Consider the following 25,019-nt stretch of genomic DNA (forward strand, 5'->3'; position numbering starts at 1 on the left):
GGGGTTGGGGCTCTGTACCCTATCACGCACAGGCCAGGGCCAATCGGGGTTGCGGCGCTGCCCCCTGTCACGCACAGAGCAGGGCCCATCAGGGGGTTGGGGCACCGCCACTCTCACACTCAGGGCAGGGCTGATGGGGAGGTTATGGCTCTACCCCGTCACACACAGAGCAGGGCCCGTGGGGGGCGGGGGGCGCTGCACCCTGTCACACACTGAGCCGCAGGGCGATCAGGGGGTTGGGAGCTCCCCCCTATCAGACACAGAGCAGGGCTGATCAGGAGGTTAGGGTGCCTTCCCCTGTCACAAACAGAGCAGGGTGGATAGGGAGGTTGTGGCCCCGAGCCCTGTCACACAGAGCCACAGGGCGATCAGGGGGTTTGGGCGCTGCCCCCTGTCACGCTGATCCCAGTGCCGGGAGGCCTCTCGGCTCCGCTGATCCCGGTGCTGGGAGGCATGTTACCCTTTTACTATATAGGGTAGAGGCCTGGTACACGGGTGGGGGCCAGCTGGTTTGCCCTGAAGGGTGTCCTGGATCAGGGTGGGGGTCCCCACTGGGGTGCCTGGCCAGCCTGGGTGAGGGGATGATGGCTGTTTGCAGCTGGTCACACACCGTTCAGGGTGGGGGTCCCCACTGGGGTGCCTGGCCAGTCTGGGTAAGGGGCTGAGAGCTGTTTTCAGGCTGTGGGTGACTGAAGCTCCCAACCGCTCCTTTTTTCTTTTTTTTTTTTTTATTCTGGGCCAGCTTTAGCTTTGAGGCTTGGCTCCAGCTCTTAGGCCTCCGCTGCTGAAAGTAGGTTTCTGGCCTTTGCTTACAATGTTGCGATCCTGCTGGCTGAAGCCCGGCGGACTAAAGCAGGTTTCTGGGGTTTTGTTTAGCTTCTATATTTGTTACATAGTTGCTTAGAGTTGCAGCTCAGAGGCCTGCAGCGGCAGGCAGGAACGTTGGTTTCCTCCGTCACTGAAGCAAGCAAGCCTCATGTTAGTTTCAAGCTGGCTGGCTGCTGGCCGCCATCTTGGCTGGCAGTTACTTTCATATCGCCCTGATTAGCCAATGGGAAGGGTAGCGGTCGTACGCCAATTACCATGTTTCTCTTTTATTAGATAGGATAGACTAGAGGCCCAGTGCACAAATTCGTGTACAGGTGGGGTCCAGCCAGCCTGCCCCAATTGGGGCTGATTGGGCCAGGCTGGCTGGGGGGAGGGGCCATGGGCAGTTGGCAAGCCAGCCCCACCCCCTGGTTGAACTTCCAGTTGAATTCCGGTCATGGGAATAGTTTGCATATTAGGCTTTTATTATATAGGATTATACCAGAAACTCAAATATTAGTTGATTGAACAAATATACTGGCAAGAATTTTTATTTATGTGAATATTGAGAACTTAAAAATATAAATTAGGAAACAACATTCTGAAATTTGTCAAATCTAGTGTGTATTAGGGTAAAAAATAATTTAAAGTTTAATGCTTTTATAGTGTCTGTGCTTGGATCTCTATAGTATTATGATTTTTGTTTACTGTGTATGTGTAAGGAAATACCTTTTGGCAATTTGAAAATGTGATGTAACTAAAATACAGGTCTGACTTGTTAATGTACTATTAAAGACTGAAAATTATTTTAATTGCTCTTTTTCTGACTAGTCCTTCAGAAAAAAATGATAGGTGACTTTGTTCTAATGTGGTAGTTTTATGTTTACTGTGTCGTAGGGTCCTAAGATAGTAAATACTGGTCGAAGTGTAAAGTATGATTATCTTTTATTGTCATCTTGATGTCCTATTAGTATTCATGGTTTTTAACATTATACATTTGTTTTTATGATTTTTCATATTTGCAACTACTTTAAGAAGTTTGGCGTAAAAAACTTTGTTTTTTTTGTTAATCCTTACCTGAGGATATTTTTCCATTGACTTTTAGAGAAAGTAAAAGAGAAAGGGAAAGACAGAGAGAAACATCAATGTAAGAGAAACACATCGATTGGTTGCCTCCTGCATGAGCCCCAACCAGGGTCCCGGCCATTGATGTTTCCATCTCTCTCTCCCTCTCCCTTCCTCTCTGAAATCAATAAAAATATATTTTTAAAAAATAGTCTTTATGATGCTGCTATATCTACTATGTTAGTAAGTTTTTCAAGAAAAAGCTGCTTTTGAGATCTCTTTAGCAATTTATTTTTTATTTTTAACTTAAAAGGTAATATATACACTGATTTTTTAAAAATATTCAAACACTGCAGAGAGTCAGTAAATGTGTCTTTCACGAACTAAGTCCTTGATCCTTCTCCCTGAAGAAATTTTTTTTGTTGTCTTCCATATCTGTCCATGAATTCTTTGTATATACAAGCATATTGTTTCAGAATAAAGGTTGGAGCTATTTTAAAAAATAAAATAAAAATTCCCATATGTGTAGAAAGAAAAATACTTATAAATCTTAAAGATCAAAGAAGAAACCATAGTGGAAATTAGATGCTATTTTGAAATGTGTAGCTACAAAAATATTCCATGTCAAAAATCTGGGTTTTTGTTGTTGTTGTTGTTTGTGTTGTTGTTTTCTACAGAGTAGTTCTTAGAGAAAATACACACTGAGTGTCCAGATTATTATGACCACCTGACGTTTGTAGGCAAATTAGCTATAATTTCACACTGAAGTTGCTAGAGGGCCAGACCATTATAAATAGGGAAACAGGTTGTTTACCACGACGGTAGAAGTGATCTTTTTCTGAAGATATGGGTAAACACGATTTAACAGCTTTTGAACGTGGGATATATTTGAACGTGAGTGGCCAGATTATTATGACCACCTGACGTATGTAGGCAAATTAGCCATACTCTGCATCGTATGGGATATGGAAGCCAAAGGCCTGTTCGAACACCTTTGCTGTCTGCAGTTACCAAGATAAAACGTCCTCAATTCGCACAGGAACACAAGGATTGGACAGTCGAGCATTGGAAAAAAGTCACGTGTTCCAATGAATCACATTTCTAGTTGCATCATGCAGACGGCAAGTGAGAATTTGGCGGAAACAGCATGAAAGCATGCACCCCACATGCGTGAGTACAACCCTTCAAGCTGGTGGGGGCAGTGTTATGATTTGGGGCATGTTTTCCTGGCATGATTTGGGCCCTTTATTTCATGTGGAGCCACGTCTGAATAGCACAACAGACCTAAGTATCGTTGCAGATCAGGTTCATCCTACCATGTTGATGGCATATCCCAATGGAGATGGCTTCTTCCAACAAGACAGTGCGCCATGCCACAGTGCTTGTATTGTGCAGGAGTGGTTTCAAGAACACGAGGGAGACTTTACCTTGCTTAGGTGGCCCCCACAATCACCAGATCTCAATCCAATTGAGCATTTGTGGGATGAAGTTAAAAGAGCCGTCAGGCAGCTGGTTCCACAACCATCAAATCTCACAGAACTGGACAGTGCTATTCATCAGACATGGTGTCAGATTCCTCACATCACCTTTCAACATCTTGTGGAGTCAATGCCAAGAATAGCTGCATATTGAAGGCAAAAGGTGGCCCAACCAAGTACTGATGGGGTGGTCATAATAATCTGGCCACTCACATTCAAATATATCCCACGTTCAAAGGCTGTTAAATTGCGTTGTTTACCCATATCTTCAGAAAAAAATCACTTCTGTCGTGGTAAACAACCTGCTTCCCTATTTATAATGGTCTCGCCCTCTAGCAACTTAAGTGTGAAATTATAGCTAATTTGCCTACAAACGTCAGGTGGTCATAATAATCTGGACACTCAGTGTATAATCTATAGCATCTTCCAAATTGCTGATCTGACCCTGTGTTTTTTCTACTGTTGATTCCGTATTGTATTCTTCATTTCGATATTATATTCTGCATTTCTGATTCTTTTTTATGTTTTCTACCTCCATTTTTATGTTTCCTATCTTTTTGCTAAAGTTCTCACTATATTCACCTACTCTTCCCCTAAGTTATTATTTTTTTAATCCTCACCTGAGAATATATTTTCCACTGATTTTTTCTTTTTAGATATAGTGGAGGAAAGGAAGGAGGGAGAGAGAAACAATTAGGGCACCCAATTGATTGCTTCCTGATCACACCCAGGCACATACTCCTGACTGGGAATCAAACCCAAGACCCTTTGGACCATGGGCCAATGCTCTAACAACTAAGCAAACTAGCCAGGGCTAATCTTCCCTTAAGTTTATTGAGCATCCTTCTAACAGTGTTTGTTTGTTTGTTTGTTTATTCATCTTATTGTCTAAAGTTTTACATATGTCTCCTTTCCCCCAATTGACAACTTCCCTACCCCCAGCCATTCCCACCCTGGGCAAGCCCCCACCGTCCCAGTGTCTGTGTCCGTTGGTTATGCTAATATGCATGCATACAAGTCCTTTGGTTGTTCTCTACCCCACCTACTACCATTTGTCTCTGAATCTATTCTTGTTCATCAAATTACATTGATCATTATATCCCACATATGAGTGAGACCATGTGATATTTATCTTTCTCCGACTGGCTTATTTCCCTTAGCATAATGCTCTCCAGTTCCATCTACGCTGTTGCAAATGGTAAAAGTTCCTTCTTTTTTACGGTAGCATAGTATTCCATTGTGTAGATGTGCCACAGTTTTTTAATCCACTCACCTGCTGATGGGCACTTAGGCTGTTTCCAAATCTTAGCTGTTGTAAATTGTGCTGCTATGAACATAGGGGTGCATAGAGTAGTAATAACAGTGTTTTGAATTCTACATCTATTAGATTGCTTGTCTCTATTTTATTTAGTTCTTTTCCTAGAGTTTTGTTCTGTTCTTTCATTTGGGACATGTTTCTCTGTCTCATTTTGGCTGCTATCCTGTGTTTGTTTCTATGTATTAGGTAGAGCTGCTACATCTCCCAGTCTTGCTAGAGTAGCCTTATGTAGTAGGTGTCCTGTAGGGCCCAGTGGGGCTGCCTCCGGGGTCACCCAAGGTGGGGAACTGTATGCACCCTCCTGCTGTAGTTAAGCCTTGATTGCTGTTGGCATGTCAGTGAGAGGGATTTACCCCCAGGCCAATTGGCTGCAAGGCCTGACCATGACTACAGCAAAGGAGCTGCTATGCAGGGCCAACCCTGTGGAGCAAGACACACTTCAGCAATGAGTTCACCCTTTGAGGATGTCCCTCGTGGAAGTGCCCTCTTGCAATCCGGAACTCCTTGAGGGATGTTGGAGAGCTGGTTTTGGCCCGATCCCTGCAGGCCAGGCCAAGGGACCTCTAGTAAGTTATATAAATGTCTAATTACAGGATTATATACCTAAAACTGATATAATACTATATGTCAATTGAAAAATAAAAAATTATTAGAGGACACACAAAAAAATTTAACAACAAAAAAGGATCAGCCCAACTACCTGGCGACATTAAGGAAGGAGTGTAAAAGAAAGTGGACTAACATCTTAGAGCAGCTCTATAATTTGTAAAATATTATGGTTATTTAGAGAGACCTCTGTTGCTGGGATTTCTGACCTAGTATTCAGGGACTTTTAGTAGATATATTAGTTAACTTCAGGATATCTGTGATTCCTCTGAAATTATGTAGAATATTTTATGTGTATATAATTTTTTGGTGGTAAGGAAGAGAAGGGTCAATAGATTGTCATAGGATCTCAAAAAGTTTAAGAACCACTGCTCTGTGGATTAAGAAAAGTTTACAGAGATCAACAAATAAAGATATTTGTGTGTATGTGTTTCATGTCTGTATATGAGTAACTATACTAGCATGTTATTATATACTAGAGGCCCGATGCATGAAAATTCATGCAAGAGTAGGCCTTCCTTCCCCCGGCTACCGGCACAGGCTTCCCTCCAGCACTCAGGACCTGGCTTCACTCCAGCCACTACTGGCAGGCATCCAAGACCCAGGCTGCTTTCCTCTGGCTGCTGCCGCCAGGCACCCAGGACCTGGGCTTCGCTCTGGCCCCGGCTTTGTCCGGAAGGACGTCCAGAATGACACCTGGAAGGATGTTTGGTTTAATTAGCATATTACCCTTTTATTATTGTAGATAAGACTCTGACTTTTATTTAATAAATATTCTTTTGCCTGTATATTAACTGAGAACTTTGTTTTTAAAGGTTCAGGAGCAAGTACATCCCAATCTCTCAGCTAATGAAGAATCTCTCTATTACATTGAAGAGCTGATTTTTCAGCTGCTTAATAAATTATGCATGGCCCAACCAAGGACTGTTCAAGATGTAGAGGTAAAAAACTATTTTGTTATTTAAAAAACTTACTGAGCCATTGTACAAATAAATTTTTGAATCCAAATATATTTCGTTCTAAATTGTGGAAACTAATGCCATTATGTGGGTTAGATGGTCAGTTCATTTTCGGCAAATATATCAAGGCAATTCAATGGGGAAAGGAAAAATTTTCAGCCAAAAAAAAAAGTGCTAGACAACTGTATTCGTTTATGGGGCAAAAAAACCCTTGAAACTTAATTTCACACAAAAGTTAATTCATGATGGATCATGATCTTAAACATAAAAGCTGAAACAATAAAGTTTCTAGAAGAAACTGCAGGAGAATATCTTCATAACCTGAGGTTAAGCAAGTATTTTTTACAGAGGACTCAAATACAGTGAGTATTAAAGAATAAAATTAATGAGGATAAAAAAGTGTCACAGACTAGGAGAAAATGTTTTGGAGTATGTATTCCTTGCAAAGAATTTGTATCCAGAATATGTTAAGAACTTCTACAAATAAAAAGACCACCTTACTTTTACTCCAAATGGGCAAAAGTCTTGAACAGATATTTCATAAAAGAAGATCTACTAATGGCCACTAAACATATGAAAAGGCTCGCAAGCTCACAAGCCATCAAGGAAATAGAAATGAAAACCACAATGAGATACCATTTCACACCCACTGAAAGGGATAAATTAAAGACTGATAACATCAAGTGTTGATGAGATGTAGAGCAAAGAGAACTGTTTACATTGGCGAGAGTGAAAAATTGTATCACCACTTTGGAAAATTGTTGGCAATTGCTTATAAAGTTAAATACATATATATATATATGTATATATATATATATGGCCTATGACCCAGCAAGTTTACTCCTAGGTATTTAACCCTAGATAAATGAAAATATATGTTTACAAAAAGACTTACACATGAATGTCCAAACGGTTTTATTCATAATAGCCAAAATTTGGAAATAATTCAAATTTCTATCAACAAGAAAATAGGTAAACAAATTGTGGCAGATTTATAAAATGGAATACTACTCAGTAATAAAATAATAGAACGAATTATTGATATATGCAGTAACATAGCTACAATTCACAGACATATTATAATATGCCATCATATACCAGAGAATATAATATATCAGAGAATACATATTATAATGATACCATTTAGATCAAGTTCAGAAACAGCTAAAATGAATGTTGATAGAAATCAGGATCATGGGTGGCTGCCTTTGAGGGGTGGAGATTGAGATGATAGAAATGTTGTGTATCTTGATTAGGAAAGCATTTTTCAAAATTCTTTGAATTGTACACTTCAGATCTGTACATTTTACTGCATATAAATATTGTCATTATATTAAAAGAATAATATATTGCCCTGGCTGGTGTGGCTCAGTTGGTTGGAGCATCATCCTGTACACCAAAACATCGAGTGCTTGATTCCCAGCCAGGGCACATGACTAGGTTGCCAGTGAGAATCCCGGGTTGAGTATGTGTAAGAGGCAGCCAGTCGATGTCACTCTGCTTTGCTCTCCCTGCCTTCTTCTCTCTAGAGCAGTGGTTCTCAAAACTTCCTAATACCACGACCCTTTAATACAGTTCCTCATGTTGTGGTGACCCCCAACCATAAAATTATTTTCATTGCTACTTCATAACTGTAATTTTGCTACTGTAAACAATATGTAATTATATATGTGTTTTCCAATGGTCTTAGGCGACCCCCTTTGGGAGTCAAACGACCCACAGGTTGAGAACCGCTGCTCTAAAATCAATAAACATATCCTTGGGTGAGGATTAAAATAAGTAAGGCGCCATCCGTCACTATTCCCCTGTACCCTCCTCACCTCCTCCAAACCCCCTTCTCCCTCCTGGCAATCACCGCTGTTGTCCATGGTCCATGAGTTTTTTCTCTTTTTTTCTTTTTTGCTCAGTATCTGCACCCCTGCAGCCAGCACTTCCTCCCTGACAGCTGCCGGCCTGCCCTCTATCTATGAGTCTGTCTTTTGCACTATACTGTTTATATCACCTTTCCTTTGAATATCTATATATCTATATATATAAAAGCCTAAGTGACCATTATGACCGGTCCACCAAATGACCCATCAACCAGTTGCTATCATGATGCACTGACCACCAGGGGGCAGACACTCAACTCAGGAGCTGCCTTCTGGTGGTCAATGCACTCCCACAGCCAAACTCCTCGGCCTGCCAATCTCCCGTGGTCTCTCCCTTTGCTGGTTGGCCCCGATCAGCCCCAATCGGCCCTGATCACTGGCCAGGCTGAGGGACCCCACTTGTGCACAAATTCGTGCACTGGGCCTCTAGTTGTTTCCATAATAAGACAGCAGCTCCCAGTATGAAGGAAAATCTTTCTTTGGAGTTATCGCGCTATTAAGAGTTTCAGGGACTCTGGCATTAAAGCATTTGTTTCCCTAATCTCTGCTGTAAGAATTGTTCATTAAATAAATATAATAAAAGCATACTTTTCAATAGCTAAATATGCTAAAAGCTTAATATAATTTAAAAAATTAGAAATTCTGCTAAATTGATTCAGTTGTCATTACTTTTCATTATTCATACCAATCACTGGTTCACATTAAGGTTAGATGAACCATAATAGTAACCTAAAAGGCTTGGATTTTTTTTGCTAAGAGATGCATTTCCTTAAGTCATTCTCTAACTTCCGCCACCCTCTTGATCCTCCAAGAGGTACATGATCGCTCTTCTTTTTAAAATTCTTCTCTATTTCTAAAGGTCTAAGATTAGCAAAAGGAGAGTGAGTGCATAATAATTATTAATAATGAGTTAATTTTTGCTAGGAAACCTTACTGTACAATCACTGATTTTATGTTAGCTTTAATCTCTCCTAATATTATTACTTTTTCTTTATTTTTCAGTTCCATTTTAATTATGCTTACACTTAAAGCTTTCTATTTAAATTTCACCTTTTTATTTACCCATGGGGATTATTTGGAAGAATCTTAATAGTTCTGTTGATTTTAAAAAAAATATTTTTACTTATTACAAGAATCAAAACATTGTTACTTCCATTAAGAATGGTAATAAAGTTGTATGAATTTTCTACTTATGAGCACTTCTGTTAATAATAGTACTGCTATCATCTAAATAGGAACGAGTTCAAAAGACCTTTCCTCATCCAATTGATAAATGGGCTATTGCTGATGCACAATCTGCCATAGAGAAACGAAAACGAAGAAATCCCCTCTTACTGCCTGTGGACAAAATCCATCCGTCACTGAAGGTAATAAAAAAATTAAACATTGGGGAAGTTCTTCATAATAAAAATACTGAGATAGCATTGCTATGTACATATATAGACACACATACAGTATTTAAATAGCACAGTCTATGTTATTGTATATGTGCACTTGCATGTGTATTTGTACTTACACATACATATATATTTCTTAATATGTGTACAAAATAAAAATAAGTATACTTTGATAAAAATCAAATTGTTTCAAATAATATTAAAAGTTAGTGATAAGCAATAATTCATCTTTGTGGCATCTTCTGATTACTACTACCCCTGACTTATTTTCAACCTTTTCTTAAGAAGATGCATAATGCCAAAAACTGTGAGTTCAAAACTGTTTTTAAATTAATCTGTATTTATCACAGATATTTTTATATACATTGGAAAGTAGACTAGGGAATATTATTTAATCTACAGGAAATACTTGGTATACATGGATTTGAATACCCCTTGGTAACAATTCTAAGACCCTCCCTTTCTATATATATATAGAAACCATTGTATTTTGGGAATATTGGTTAAAGCAAGGTCCTTGAAGATAGCAGATACTTGTCAAATAGGTTTTGGGTAATGTATTAAGAAGTTTTCAGTTAAGTCCAAACGAAGATTTATATATTAAAATGAACTGTCTCTTTTAGTTTGATACTAAAGACAAATTTGTTACATTAGGTGTCTCTCTCTCTCTTTTTTTTTTTTTTTTTTGGTACCCTTGACCAGGAATTGAACCTGAGACCCTTTGGTATGCAGGCCAACGCTCTTACACTGAGCCAAACTGGCCAGGGCAGATGTCTCTTTCTTTTTTTTAGATGTCTCTTTCTTAAAAAAGCCCCTGGTACTGGGACCAATAATTCATTTTATATCTTATGGTATCTGTAAGTTTAGACTTTGGGTTTATAGAAAATCCTTTATAAGTGATAATGTTAAGTGAAATTTTTAAGTGTCTGACTAGTACTTGATAGTGTCATTTTTTAGAATTAAATTGTTTATTTTTTTCCACAGGAAGTTTTAGGGTACAAAGTGGACTACCATGTGTCCTTATATATTGTGGCTGTACTAGAGTATATCTCAGCTGATATTTTGAAATTGGCTGGTAATTATGTTTTTAATATTCGACATTATGAAATATCTCAGCAGGACATTAAAGTGTCAATGTGTGCAGATAAGGTAAGTTTTAGAAGGAATTTAAATTAAACTTGAATAATAGAGACTATATATTACTTCTACCTCCCACTTTTTTATTATTATATTAGTTATTTTTATAACTCCCGGTTTTGGAAGGCAGAAAAATGCTGGCTTTACAGACTAACCAGGATATTTTAGGATTTTTCATCATGTGACAAGATAGGAATCTCTTTTTCCCCCAACAAGAATCTTTTATCTGTAGGAAAAAAGCATGCAGAACCTCAAACTAATTTAAGAAAGGTAGTGTGAGTTTTACAGTTGTTGTTTTTTTGAGTTTTATATTTTTAGGAACAAATAGTGTATAGAGTATTCAGCACAAGTAATTTTGAAAAACATAATTTGTTTTCATAGAATAGTTTAGTGGGGCACAGGTAGAGAGAAAAAGACTTTGCAATGCCAAACTTACTTCCTTTTGATAATTTGTTATACTTCTTCCTTCCTGGCTGTAAGCTACTGAGGAAAGAAATTGAGTCTATTTTTTCTCTCTCCTCCTTTTCTTCCCCTTTCTACTTGTCCTTTTTTTCTTACCCTTTAAGTCAATATTTTTGAGTACCTGTCATGGACCAGTCACTGTTCTGAGAATTGAAGATACAGCACTGAAAAAGTCAGCAAACTATGTTAAAAGGAATTTATTTTAATAGGAAATAAAAATATTATAAACAAATAATTGCAGCACAATGTAATTAAAGATATTAAATGAATAAGTTAAAGGTATAAGGGAGACCAGGAACACTTCACAAAGAGGCTGCCTAAACTAGACCTCTAAGGGTGAGTGACCCCCAGGACCTGGCATATGCCGGTAGTTCTCTACTTTGTACATCAAAATTACCAGAAAGCTTTTAAAGAATACTGATGCATCTCACCTGCAAAGATTCTAATTTACTGAGCCTGGGTTGGGCCTCCAAGCCTGAGTATTTTCAAATTTTTTTGAAAGTATCCCAAGTGATTCTGATAAGCAATTATGATTGAGAGCCACTATACTATACCATAGTCTCAAAAATGATTTTTTACTTAAATTTCATAGTAGAAATTCTTATTTCTATTTTTACTTTGAAAATTATGATTGCATGGCTTTTTAAAACTTGTTTTTATCTCAGACTTTCAGTAGAATTTGCCTGTTCCCTGAACCACTTGAGAGTAAGTTTCCCACACAGTTTAGTGTCCTACAAACAAAAACATAAGCACAGTTTAAATTTATTTATTTATTTATTTTAATGTGGACTCGTGGATTCTTATTTTACTCAATGGGCCCTAATCCACTACTTCATTAAATTGTCCCAGATTTGGCCAGTGGGGCTCCTTCAAGTTGGCTTCTTTGTCCCTATCATCTTTGAACACTCTCTTTTGACATAAGATGTTCTAGGTTCAACTTGTTCTTTACCTACTGCTCAAGCCTGGAATTGGTTGTTTCCTAAAATATCCTGGTTCTGTTTTGTGGCCTATGGTATTTAAAAACCAAGATCTGGATGCTAGATGAGCTTATTGCTATTTGAGTGTCATTGTTCTGGTCTCTTAGAAATTTCAATATAGGAGTTTACGTAGGAAAGAAAGAAGATTGCTACTAGAGGACTGAAGCCAGTGGAAAAGATTTTGAAAGGGAAACCAGGGAGAGTAGGATAAGCTATACAGAGAAAATTATATTCGAGCTAAGTGATTAAAATGGCTATGTATTTGTCAGATAAATAAATGTGATAGTTGTAAGGAAGGTCAGAGAAGACATTCTAGACTGAGGAGAATACAAGGAACTGACCAGATTTAAGAGATGTTTCTGAATTACAGTTAACAGGATATGGGGACAGATTTAATATAGAAGTTGGAGAAGTGGTAAATCTAAGGTAATGACAAGTTTTCTAGTTAATGATGATCAAGTACATAATGTTGCTATTAGTGATGCTGAGGTGGAGTATACCTATATAGGTTTGGTCAGAAAGGGAGATAACTAGCAAGTCTTACATAACACTTACCTAGAGTCCAGAGAGATGCTGAAGCTAGAGATAAACATTTAAGGAATCATCATCTACGTAGTCATTGGTAATCATCTAAGAAGATGAGTTCACATAGGAGAAAGTATAGCAGATGCAACTGACCACATTTAAGAAATATTTCTGAGTTAGAGTCAACAAGATCAGGAGGGCAGTGTTTATTTTGTTCATTGCTATATTTTACCAATATCTAGCACAGTGACTGGTGATTAGTTAATCAGAAGTTTAAGAATGAATGAATGAATGAATGAATGAATGAATGATTATCTCATAGTGTATTATCAGAATTTTCTCTCATCTCTTTGAAGTTGTTTTATGTTTTGGAGTTTCCTGTTTGAGATTATGCCTTTTTTCCCCCTGAACTCTTAAGAAAGTAGTTTTCAGAATATATAATTAAGTAGGTCCAATTTTTCTTTATTAACTATTTTTAAAATATATATTTTTATAGCCCTAGCTGGTTTGGCTCAGGGTATAGAGCATCAGCCTGCAGACTGAAGGGTCCTGGGTTTGATTCCAGTCAAGGGCACATGCCAGGTTGTGGGCTCGATCCCCAGTGTGGGGCATGCAAGAGGCAGCTAATCAATGATATATTCTCTCTCTCTCTCTCTCTCTCTCTCTCTCTCTCTCTCTCTCTCTTTCTCTCTTTCTCTCTTTCTCTTTCCTTCCCTCCCTCCCTCTCCCTTCTTTTCTGAAATCAATAAAAAATATATTTTTTAAATAAATGTGATAATTGGAAGGGAGGTAAGAGATTTTTTAAAATATATTTTTATTGATTTCAGAGAGAGGGAGAGATAGAAACATCAATGATGAAAGAGAATCATTGATTGGCTGCCTCCTGCATGCCCCACACTGGAGATCGAGCCCACAACCCAGACATATGCCCTGACTGGGAATCAAAAGGTGACCTCCTGGTTCATAGGTTGACGCTCAACCACTGAGCCACGATGGCCAGGCTATTAACTATTTTTAATTGTGAAAAGTATGGTCACCTTTTTCTTACTGCTTCTAATTTACAACCAGTTCTTGCCTGTTGGTTGACTTATGTAGCAATTTTTACTATTTTCTGAAAGGGGAAATTGTTGCTATAACAACTTACGCTTCTGTGGGGTGCTTGGTTTTAACAAATGAATTTAATAGTAGTTGTTAATGTTATCCTTCAGAAAAGCATCACACTTTTCATCTATCATGTGCCTCTACAATTGTATCATTTCATTTTTTTTCTCCTTTGAACACATCTAAGTGCATATAACCATCCTTAAAGTAGGGCAAGGAACTATTACTTTGAATGTCTATTTGCTAGACATAGTAGTATGCATTTTATATACATTACCTCATTGAATTCTCTCATCAGTTTCATTTTATATACTAGAGGTCCAGTGCATGAAAATTTGTGCATTCGGGAGGTGGGGTGTCCCTCAGCCCGGCCTGTGTCCCCTCACAGTCTGGGAGCCCTCAGGGGATATTCAGCTTCCATGGGGACCGGGCCTAAGCTGCAGTCTGGCCTCCCTCTGTGGGAGGCAACCTCGACGGGCCAATCTGGGGATGGCAAGCGGCTGTCCCCACCCTGAATTACCCCACCCCAGTTGCAGGTGGCCTCCTTCTGCAGGAGGCATCCCCAGCGAGCTGATCTGGGGACAGCGAGAGGCCAGCCCCACCCTGAATCGCCTCACCATCGCTGGTGGCCTCCCTCTGTGGGAGGCGACTGGGTGGGCAATCGGGATGGTGCCGGCCCCCATCACCCCGCTGCTGGTCGCTGCTGCCGCCTCCCCATCATCGTCCCCTCCCTCTGCCCACTGGCATGCACCTTGACTGGCCTGGAGCCACCTGCTCGCAGGCCCCCCCACACACACCGATTGTTCCCCTATTCGGTTAATTTGCATATTATGCTTTTGTTATATAGGATAAGGAGTCTACCTTTAAAAGAATAATCATCTGTAATCACAGGTGAATGAGTAGTTGAACTAGGATTTTGACTGAGTTGTTGTTTGCACACACACACATATTTTACTATTAGATTTATCTTATTTCCGGAAATATTTATTTTCTCCCTTCAACTTTTCATATTTCTCTTATTTGGAATTTTTTCATATATTGACCTGTAATATAGACAGCTCTCATTGTTTAGTATAATGTTTTAATTGCAAGTACTTTGAGATGGTTTTATAAAAGTAAGGAAAATAAGTTATGCACTATTGATTTATTTCTCAGGTTTTGATGGACATGTTTGATCAGGATGACATAGGTTTGGTTTCCCTCTGTGAAGATGAACCTAGTTCTTCAGGTGAATTAAACTACTATGACCTTGTCAGAACTGAAATTGCAGAAGAAAGACAGTATCTGCGGGAACTAAATATGATCATAAAAGTGTTTCGAGAAGCCTTTCTTTCTGACAAAAAGCTGTTTAAACCTTCTGTAAGTAACTTTTTCGGTTTGAAATTCTGTCTACCCTAAAGGTCAGGTAGCAGCTTAAAATCATAAATAGTAACTTTAGGAGTATATAAAACAAACATTCTTTCATGTAGTACTTCTGGGTTTTTAAAATATGTAAATTATTATACTAACTAGAGGCCTGGTGAACGAAATTCATGCACGGGTAGGGGGGTTTCTCAGCCCGGCCTGCACCCTCTCCAATCCGGGAACCCTTGGAGGATGTTCGACTGCCGGTCAGACATCCCTCTCGCAATCCAGGACAGCTGGCTCCTAACTGCTCACCTGCCTGCCTGCCTTATCGCCCCTAACCACCTCTGCCTGCTGGCCTGATGCCTCTAACTTCTCCCCAGCCAGCATGATCGCCCCCTAACTGCTCCCCTGCCAGCTCAATAGCCCCTAACTGCCCTCCCCTACTGACCTGATTGCCCCTAACTGCCCTCCCCTGCCAGCCTGATTCCTTCTAACTGCCCTCCCCTGCCAGCCTGCTCGCCCCTAACTGCCCTCCCCTGCTGGCCTGCTTGCCCCTAACTGCCCTCCCCTGCCATCCTGATCGCCCCCTAAGTGCCCTCCCCTGCCAGCCTGATCGTCCCCTAACTGCTCCCCCCTAACTGCTTCCACCTGTCAGTCTGATCACCCCTTAACTGCTCCCCCTGCCGGCCTGATCACCCCCTAACTGCTCCCCCCTGCCAGCCTGATCGCCCCCTAACTGCTTCCCCCTGCCAGTCTGATCACCCCCTAACTGCTTCCTCCTGCCGGCCTGATCACCCCCTAACTGCTCCCCCCTGCTGGCCTGATCGCCCCCTAACCGCCTCTGCCTAGGCCCCTGCCACTATGGCTTTATCCAGAAGATGTCCAGTCTAATTAGCATATTACCCTTTTATTAGTATAGATGTAATAAGTTTGATGATAATGAGAATTTGATGCAAAATGAGAAAGGGGAATTATACTGAAATGAAATCTCTTTCTGCCATGCAGCATCTAAGATTTATTGTCGTTCATTTGAAGATGGTGAAAAAGATGTATGGTCTAGAAAAGACATGCTTTCTCCTGTCTTTTTGTGTGTTTGTTTTTTGTTAATCCTCACCCAAGCATATTTTTCCATTGATTTTAGAGAGAGTGGAAGGTGGGGGAGAGACACAGAGAGAGAAACATTGATTGGTTGCCTCCCACACACATCCATGGGTTGGGGATTGAGCCTGCGATTCCTTGACTGAAATCAGAACTGGGACCCTTTAGTCCCTGCGCTGATGCTCTATCCACTGAGCCAGACCAGCTAGGGCTCTCCTGTCTTTTGGTAGGTACTTTAAGGCAGTACTTTAAAGTTTTAACAGTGGAACTTTTTAAGGATAAAAGTATGCAAAATATCACATTAACAAAGGCAGAGCTGCTCTGTTAAAAGACAGGGCATGAGAGGTGAGAGTAGGATGGGGATCCAGGAAGTTTTGTTCATCTTTTTATATCTGTAGCTTTGAAAGTCAACTCTAAAGAATTCAGATAAGCAAATACTCTTTTTTAAAAAAATATTTTCCCTATATACTAACCATGTAATATCAAAAAAAATGAAGAAAACGAATTTCGTCTGCAATAGCAACAAAAAGGATAAAATACCTGGGAATAAACTTAAAAGAAGTGAAGAACCTATATACCAAAAACTATAAGGCACAGGTTGTAAGAAATTGAGAAGACACAAAGAAATGGAAAGATATTCTATGTTCATGGATTGGAAGAATCAACATAGCTAAAATGGCCATATTACCTAAAGCAATATAAAGACTTTATGCAATCCCCATCAAAATCCTTATGACATTTTTCAAAGAAATAGAACAAAAAAACCCATCAAATTTGTATGGGACCACAAAGGACCCTGAATAGTCAAAGCCATCCTGAAAAAAAAAAACAAGAAACAACAAATCAGAGGTGGTATACTCCCTGACTTCAAATTATACTACAAAGCTACAATAATCAAAACAGTATAGTAGTGAGTCAAAACCACTGCCTGCTTAATAAATGGTACTGGGAAAATTAGAAAACCACATACAAAAGAATGAAGCTAGACTGCTATTTTTTAAAAATAGGTTTTTATTGATGTTAGATGGAAGGAGAGAGGGAGACATTGCTGTGAGAAACACTGATGAGTTGCCTCCAGTACACACTGGGACTGGGGACCAAACCCACAACCTGGCATTGTGCCCTGAGAATTGAACTGGTGACCTTTTTTTTTTTTTTAAATATATTTTATTGATTTTTTACAGAGAGGAAGGGAGAGAGATAGAGAGTTAGAAACGTCGATGAGAGAGAACATCGATCAGTTGCCTCCTGCACATCTCCTACTGGGGATATGCCCGCAACCCAGGTACATGCCCTTGACTGGAATCGAACCTGGGACCTTTCAGCCCGCAGGCCGACGCTCTATCCACTGAGCCAAACCGGTTTTGGCCGAACTGGTGACCTTTTGGTACACAGGACCATGCTCAACCAACTGAGCCACCGGCCAGGACTAGACTGCTATTGGACACCAAATGCAAAAATTTAATGGATTAAAGACAGTATAAGACCTGAAACAATAAAAATACATAGAAGAAAACATAGGTCCTAAACTTAGGGACCTTGATCTCAGAGAGACTTTTGTGAACTTGTCCCCAAAGGCAAAAGAAGCAAAAGCAAAAATAAATGAACGGGAGTACATAAAAATGAAAAGTTTCTACACAGTAAAAGTAACCATAAACAAAACAAAAAGGCAACCAACCATATGGAAGAAAATGTTTGTAAACAATACTTCAGAAAACGGACTATTATTCAAAATATACAAACAACCCATACAACTTTAACAACAATAAAAACACAATTTATTTTAAAAAATGGGCAGAGCCTCATTCCCAACTTGCTAGATGGTGATTGAAAAAGATGAGAAGCTGGATACTAAGGAGAAAAACCTGAAGCCAAGAAAACTGATGCTGATAGCAAGGTTAAGAAGGGTAACTCAAGGCCAACACACCTAAGAAGGGGAAGCCCCACTGCAGCTAAACCCTGTGCTAGTGAGAGAAATTGGTATATATTCCCAGTGGGCTATGTATTCCTGAAAGGCCATTTGCAAGAGGAAGTATTCAGCAGCTAAAGCAAGGATTAAAAAGTGAAAGGAGAAAGTTCTTGGTACCATCAAAAAACCATTTGGTGGCAAGAAGAATGATGGTACCCAAGTGGTTAAACTTAGCAAAATGCCTAGATCTTATTCTACTGATGGTGCACATCAAAAGCTGTTGAACCACAACCAGAAACACTTCAGTTAACCTGTAAGAAAACTGGGCCAGCATCATTCCCCAGTGACCATTCTGATTATCCTCACTGGGCACCAGAGACAAGAGGGTGGTTTTCCTGAAGCATCTGAACAATGGCTTGCTACTTATGACTGGACCTCTGTCCTTAAATTGCGTTCCTCTACAAAGGCATAGAACACACCAGAAATTTGTCATCGCCACCTCCACTAAAATTGGTATCAGTGGTGTGAAAATCCCCAAACATCTCATTGATGCTTACCTCAAGAAGCAGCTAGCCAGTGTGGCTCATTTGGTTGGAGTGTTGTCTACCACACCAAAAGGTGGCAGGTTCGTTTCCCAGTCAGGGCACATACCCGGGTTGCAGGTTCAATTCATGGTCAGGGTTGTGGGTTTGATCCACAGTAGGGGCATGTGTGTTTCTGTCTCACATCAATGTTTCTCTCTCAAAAAGTCAATAAAGATTTTAAAATAATTTATTTTTAAAAGAAGAGGCTGCACAAGCCTAGACACCAGGATGGTGAGCTCTTTGACAGAGAGAGAGGGAAATATGAGATTATAAAACAGTGCAAGTTTAATCAGAAAACCGTGGACTTGCAAATTCTGCCAAAATTCAAAGCTGTTTCTCAGCTCCAGGGCTACCTTCACTCTGTCTTTGCTCTCACAAATGGGACTTATTCTCACAAATTGGTGTTCTAAATATCACATGACGAATCTAATTAAATACCTGATCTGTTTAAAGAAATAAATAAAAAATAAAAAACTGGCCCTGGCTGGTTTGGCTCAGGGGATAGAATGTCGGTCTGTGGACTGAAGGATCCCAGCTTCAGTTCCGGTCAAGGGCACATGCCCGGATTGTGGGCTCGATCCCTGGTAGGGGTCGTGCAGGAGGCAGCCAATCAATGATTCTCTCTCATCATTGATGTTTCTCTCTCTCTCTCCCCCTCTCCCTTCTTCTCTGAAATCAGTTTTAAAAAATATATTTAAAAAATAATGATAATAAAAAAATAAAAATAAAAAACTGGTCAGAAGACCTGAACAGAACTTTTTCCCAAGAAGATATAAAAATGGCCAACAGATAAATGAACAGATGCTCAACTTCACTAGCTATAAGAGAAATGCAAATCAAAACCACAGTGAAATGGTACCTCAATGGCTATTATCAATAAGATAAGAAATAAGTGTTGGAGAGGATATGGAGAAAAAGGAACCCTCATACACTGCTGGTGGGAATGTAAATTGGTACAGTCACTATGGAAAATAATATGGAGGGTTCTCAAAAAATTAAGAATAGAACTACGTATGACGCAGCAATCTGGATTCTCTTCTAGAAGCCTACCCCCAAATTTTGAAATATTTATTTGTAAAGGTATTTATATCCAGGTGTTCATTGCAGCATTATTTATGGTAGCCAAGATATGGAAACAACCAAAGTATCCTTCAGTGGATGACTGCATAAAGATGTACATGTGTACAATGGAATATTACTCACCCATGAAAAATGAAATCTTACTATTTGCAAAAACATAGATGGACCTAGAAGGTATTATGCTAAGTGAAATAAGTCAGACAGAGAAAGATATATATGATTTCACTTGTGGAATTTGAAACACAGAAACAGAAACAACGTATAGATATAACAATTGGTAGCCGAAACCGGTTTGGCTCAGTGGATAGAGCGTTGGCCTGCGGACTGAGAGGTCCCAGGTTCGATTCCGGTCAAGGGCATGTACCTGGGTTGCGGGCATATCCCCAGTAGGAGATGTGCAGGAGGCAGCTGATCGATGATTCTCTCTCATCGATGTTTCTGACTATCTCTCTCCCTTCCTCTCTGTGGAAAATCAATAAAATATATTTAAAAAAAAATAGTCATGGAGATACAAAGTTCAGCATAAGGAATATAGTTGATAATATTATAATAACTATGTATGATGTCAGATTGGTACTAGACTTACTGGTGCTAGACTTATATACACTTTATAAGGTATAGAAATGTTTGATCACATAATTGTATACCTGAAACTAATATAACATTTTATGTCAACTGCAATTGAAAAATAAATTTTATAAAAACTATTCCAGAATCTATATTTTCCAATAAACCTATTATGTGTAATCCAAAAGGCTTTTAATTTTCCTTTCTTATTTGTTATTGACTTTTGCTATGTTTTAGAATATATTATATGTCTTGGAATATATTAATAAGTGATTGGGTAAGCTACGACCTTAATATTTATATTACTTTAACAACTTTTAAACAAAATTCTCAACCTCACATCTTGACCTTTTTTATTTTTTCAGGACATTGAAAAGATTTTCAGTAACATATCAGATATACATGAGTTGACAATAAAACTTTTAGGTTTGATTGAAGACACAGTTGAAATGACTGATGAGAGCAGTCCTCACCCCTTGGCTGGCAGCTGTTTTGAAGATTTGGCAGAAGTAAGTTTATAAAACTACTTTATTCTCATTTAAATCTTAAATGCTGTTATTAAGAAATTTAGTAAGATTTTAAGATTTTTTTGGTGAAAGTTAAAAGACACTACCGGCTATTATAAAAAATACTTAAGATTTAACCAGTAGCAACGTACAGTTACACTCTATTTATAATGACACTTTATAGTGTGTGTATGATAATACTTATAGTGAAAGTTGATAGAATAGTAAGTTTTAAGTTTTTTTAATGGCAAATGCATTTTAAGTAAAAGAAACTTTATTGACCAGAGCTGTTTAGCTTTTGTGAATTTGAGTCTTAATTTCCAAAATTTGAAAAGGAAGTTTGCATTTTAATTTTGTTTCCAAAGTGAAAATCATTTTGTTGTCCTAAATTATTATAAAAGTAATGTAATTCACTGTAAAAATAATCACAAAGAGGTAAATATAAATAAAATAAAAATCACTCTGTTTTCCAACACGCAGAAGTTATCCTTATAACATACAGTATTTTCTACACACATATACATATGCGTACTTACAAAAATAGGATCTTACTCTTTTATTACCTGCTTTATTTTTTTCAATGAATATATCACAATTGTTTTCCAGGTTAATAAAAGTACTTCAGCCCAATTTTTAAAGTCCGAATAGTACCACGTTGTTATGGAGACACCATAACATTTTAACTGTCTATTATCATTAGGCATGTATGTTGTTTCCATTTTTGTTATTGTAAATAATACTGCAACAAACATATTCATACTGTGACTTCATAGTCTAATAATTGTTTTAGAATATATTCGTTGACGAGGAATTGTAGTACTAAGACTTGGTATGTTTTTAGAACTTTGAAACATTTTGCCAAATTTATTTCCAAATAAATTCTAGTACGTATATGCAGGCTTTTTTCCCCACACTTCCACTAACTCTGAGATTATGCCATTTTTGCCAGTCTAGTGGTAAAAGAAAACTCCAGCATCTCACTGTTGTTGTGTGTTTTTTTAACTAATGATGTTGAACATCTTGTCATACTCATTGGCCATTTCTTTTTAATTTCTTTTGGAAAACAGGATTTTCAAAGTACATCTTTAGAGTTCATGTAAATTTTATTTAAATTTTTCTGAAAATATAGGTAGCTTTTATTACATCTGTTTTATATACAATGAAATATAGTATTGAAAATATTCAGTTACTGATGCCTAACCAAAATATTCAGGTTTGCTTTTTATTAGAAAGTTTTTATATTGTGATAACTTGGCATATTAATTTGTAGTTTGCTTGCCTGCTATACTCTTAAAGATATTATGGTTCAAAAACAATTTTCTAATTTTTACAAAAATATTTTTTTATTGATTTTAGAGAGGAAGGGAGAGGGAGAGAGAGCGAGATTAGAAACATCAGTGATGAGAGGGAATCATTGATTGGCTGCCTCATGCAGCCCCACACGGGATGAGCCCGCAACCTGGGTATGTGCCCTGACCTGGAATCGAACCGTGACCTCCTGGTTCACAGGTTGACACTCAACCACTTAGCCACACCAGCCAGGCATTTTTGTTTTGTTGTAAAATATATATATTTAAAAATTTGCCATTTTAACCACTTTTAAGTATACAATTCAGTGTCGTTAATTAAATGCACAATATTACACAACCATTACCATTATCTATTTCCAGAACTTTTTTACCACCCCAAACAGAAACTCTACTCATTAAGCAACAACTCCCTCTTTTTCCCACCCTCCAACCATGGGTAATTTTAATCTACTTTCTGTCTCTGTGAATTTGCTGATTCTAGATATTTGATATAACTAGAATCATACAATATTTGTTCTTTGTGTCTGCTTATTTTACTTGGTTTACTTATTTTACTTACTGCCTTATTTTACAAGGTTCATCCATGTCATTGCGTGTATCAGAACTCCATTTCTTTCTATGGTTGAGCATTGTATGTATATATCATGTTTTGTTTATCCAGTTATTTATTGATGAAACACTTGTGTTTTTTTTTCTGCCTTTTGGCTATTGTGAATAATGCTGCAATTACATTGTTACACAAGTATCTGTTTGAGTCCCTGTTTTCAGTTCATTGGGGTACATACCTAGGAGTAGAATTGCTGGGTCATATGGTAATTCTTTGTTTAGCTCTCTGAGGAACTGCCAAAAATATTTTCTATAGGGGCTATACCATTTTACATTACCACTGGCAATAGATGAGGGTTTCAATTTCTCTACATTCTTGCCAATACTTGTTATTTCTGAAAAACATGCTATATTTTTTAAAATACAGAAGTGAAACAAACCTCTTAGTTTTAACTAAACATTGGAGATATTATTATCAAATAGTAGGAATTTAAATATAAACATTGGACAAAATATGTGTAGTTTCTGTCTTGTTATTTTACTGTATATTAGTCTTTGCTTTCTTTTTCTAATCTTTATCCAAAAGAACAGTACCATCAAAGAGCGGTATCACTTTTTGCTTACTTTGAAAGTATCCTAAGTATAAACTTATTTCAACGTAGGCAAGACTAACTGAAATTTCAAATCTCAGCCTTCTTTTACTAATAGATACAATTTTTACTTATTGGGGTAATGTGCATAAGCATTTTAATAGTTTGATACTTGTGAACACAAAATCAGTGACCTATTTTAAGACTAGTAGCTTCCTGTGATCAATAGCTCAAGATCTCAAGGTCATTGTTTACATTTTAAAAAAATTCGCAGTTACAGCCATAGTTACTGTTTGTCCCTCCAAAGTAGATGGCAAAGAGTTCTAAAAAAAATTGCCATTAAATAATCTGTGCCATATTAATAGAAAAGATGATCTTTTAAACCTAACACATTTTCTTTTTTAAAAAATAGGAGCAAGCATTTGATCCTTATGAAACATTATCACAGGACATTCTTTCACCAAAATTTAATGAACATTTCAGTAAGTTGATGGCCAGACCTGCAGTGGCTCTACACTTTCAGGTAAATTTAAAGTCATTTTTTAAAGTAAAGCAACTAAAGAACTATTTTACCAATTCATTCTAAATATTTGTAATTCTAGGATCTTTCACAAAGCAACTGAGGAAAATTGTCACCAATCTTTCAAAATCTGTTCATTTAAACCCTATTTTAGATTGAAAAAACTAATCTGTTTTTAATATAGAAATCTTTTAAAGAATGCCATCACACATACTGATCTGGCAAATTCTAGATCTGGGATATAGAGATGATTATGGAGAGCTATTTCAGGTTCTTATTTTCAATAAGATAGAACTGAAATCATCAGGAGTGGAGAATATCCTTATGTGTACTCATACCGATTTCTCTATCAGGCCTATAATTTAAGGAGATAAATATATTAATGCGAAGTATACAAGTTAATTGGTTCAGTAATACAGTTAGATAAAGTGAAAGTAAGTGGAGACAAAATTTATATTTTTACTTTTTAACACTAAACGAAGGTTATGTTGGCATTGATGATCCTTGACTACTTATTGCTGTAGAAACTTCCTGATCTTGACAGGCTCTTCTCCCTTAGCATATTAATATGGTCAAATCTTTATTCTCTTAAAACAAGCAATAAACCTTGTCATGTTCTTTTTTTTTCCCCCCTTTGTAGCCAATTATCTTCATATTACTTTTTACCATTTTTCATTAAACTTCTACCACTTGTGTCTTAATCAGGGTATAACAATAAAAACTGCCTTGACAATGAACTTAACCATGAAACCAAGTGGATATTTTTATTTCATATTTATGTCTGTAATATTTGTGAGTCCTCCTCTTATCCTTTTGGCTCCCATGATACTTTCTCCTAATTTTCATCTTCTCTGATTTCTTCTTCTCAGTCTCCTTAATTGCAGGCTCCATGGTCAACCTCTGATTTTCTGTCCCTCTAATGCTCTTCTTTAGTGACTTTATTTATACCCTTTGCTTTAGCTACTGCCTATATGCTCGTGACTTCATATTTGTTTTTTTCATTGAATTTATTGGGGTAACATTGGTTCATAAAACCATACAGGTTTCAAGTGTACAACTCAATAAAATATTATCTGCATACTGCATCCTGTGCCTATCACTCCCTTTCCATTCTTATTTCTCCCCCTTTGCCCACATCAATCCACTCCCCACCTCCTTTTCTCTCTGGCTATCACTACACTGTTGTTTGTGTCTATGTGATACATACACACACATGTATATACATACATACTAGAGGTCCGGAGCGCGGATTCATGCAC

At 38.0% G+C, this 25,019-nt stretch overlaps 1 protein-coding gene across 1 annotated transcript in view; it reads left to right on the forward strand.

The window, feature by feature from the left end:
- The window catches only part of SOS2 (SOS Ras/Rho guanine nucleotide exchange factor 2), a 99,547-nt gene that overhangs the window by 23,425 nt on the left and 51,103 nt on the right, over window positions 1-25,019 (forward strand). The window contains exons 2-7 of the mRNA XM_081094880.1: window positions 6,090-6,215; window positions 9,340-9,471; window positions 10,486-10,650; window positions 14,859-15,062; window positions 20,654-20,797; window positions 23,653-23,763. Coding sequence (XP_080951006.1) covers window positions 6,090-6,215; window positions 9,340-9,471; window positions 10,486-10,650; window positions 14,859-15,062; window positions 20,654-20,797; window positions 23,653-23,763 — 882 coding nt within the window. The remainder of the gene's footprint in view (window positions 1-6,089; window positions 6,216-9,339; window positions 9,472-10,485; window positions 10,651-14,858; window positions 15,063-20,653; window positions 20,798-23,652; window positions 23,764-25,019) is intronic.

This window comes from Myotis nattereri (genome assembly GCF_964212035.1).
Source record: "Myotis nattereri genome assembly, chromosome: 1".
Lineage (NCBI taxonomy): Eukaryota > Metazoa > Chordata > Mammalia > Chiroptera > Vespertilionidae > Myotis > Myotis nattereri.